The sequence below is a fragment of the Buceros rhinoceros genome, unplaced genomic scaffold (genome assembly GCF_000710305.1).
Source record: "Buceros rhinoceros silvestris isolate BGI_N320 unplaced genomic scaffold, ASM71030v1 scaffold21029, whole genome shotgun sequence".
NCBI classification, from domain to species: domain Eukaryota; kingdom Metazoa; phylum Chordata; class Aves; order Bucerotiformes; family Bucerotidae; genus Buceros; species Buceros rhinoceros.
Window position 1 is genome coordinate 1 of NW_010431190.1, and position 263 is coordinate 263.

At 62.0% G+C, this 263-nt stretch overlaps 1 protein-coding gene across 1 annotated transcript in view; it reads right to left on the reverse strand.

Moving 5' to 3' along the window:
- Window positions 1-51: 51 nt before the first annotated feature.
- The window catches only part of KMT2A (lysine (K)-specific methyltransferase 2A), a gene marked incomplete at its 5' end in the record, with an annotated part of 24069 nt that continues 23857 nt past the window's right edge, over window positions 52-263 (reverse strand). Inside the window, one exon of the mRNA XM_010143350.1 lies at window positions 52-263. Within this exon, the coding sequence (XP_010141652.1) occupies window positions 52-263 (212 nt within the window).

A 263-nucleotide genomic window follows, 5' to 3' on the forward strand; every position in this document is an offset into this window, starting at 1 on the left:
GGCTCAGGCTCGCCCCGGGCCCATTGGGCTCACGTGCAGCTGGTGGCAGCTCTAGTTCAGGAACTTCCTGCACTTCTTGGCACCGCAGTTGCAGGGCAGCTTGTTGCTGGCGTCTTCGATGGGGAACTTGTAGTCGTAGGTGAGCTCCTCCCCGCGGTAGATCTTGCGCATGGCGAAGATGACGATGTGCTTCTGGCCGTCGATGTTGATGACGCGGGAGGAGCAGTTGGGCTCGCCGGAGTGGTTGATGAAGCGGGCCGCGT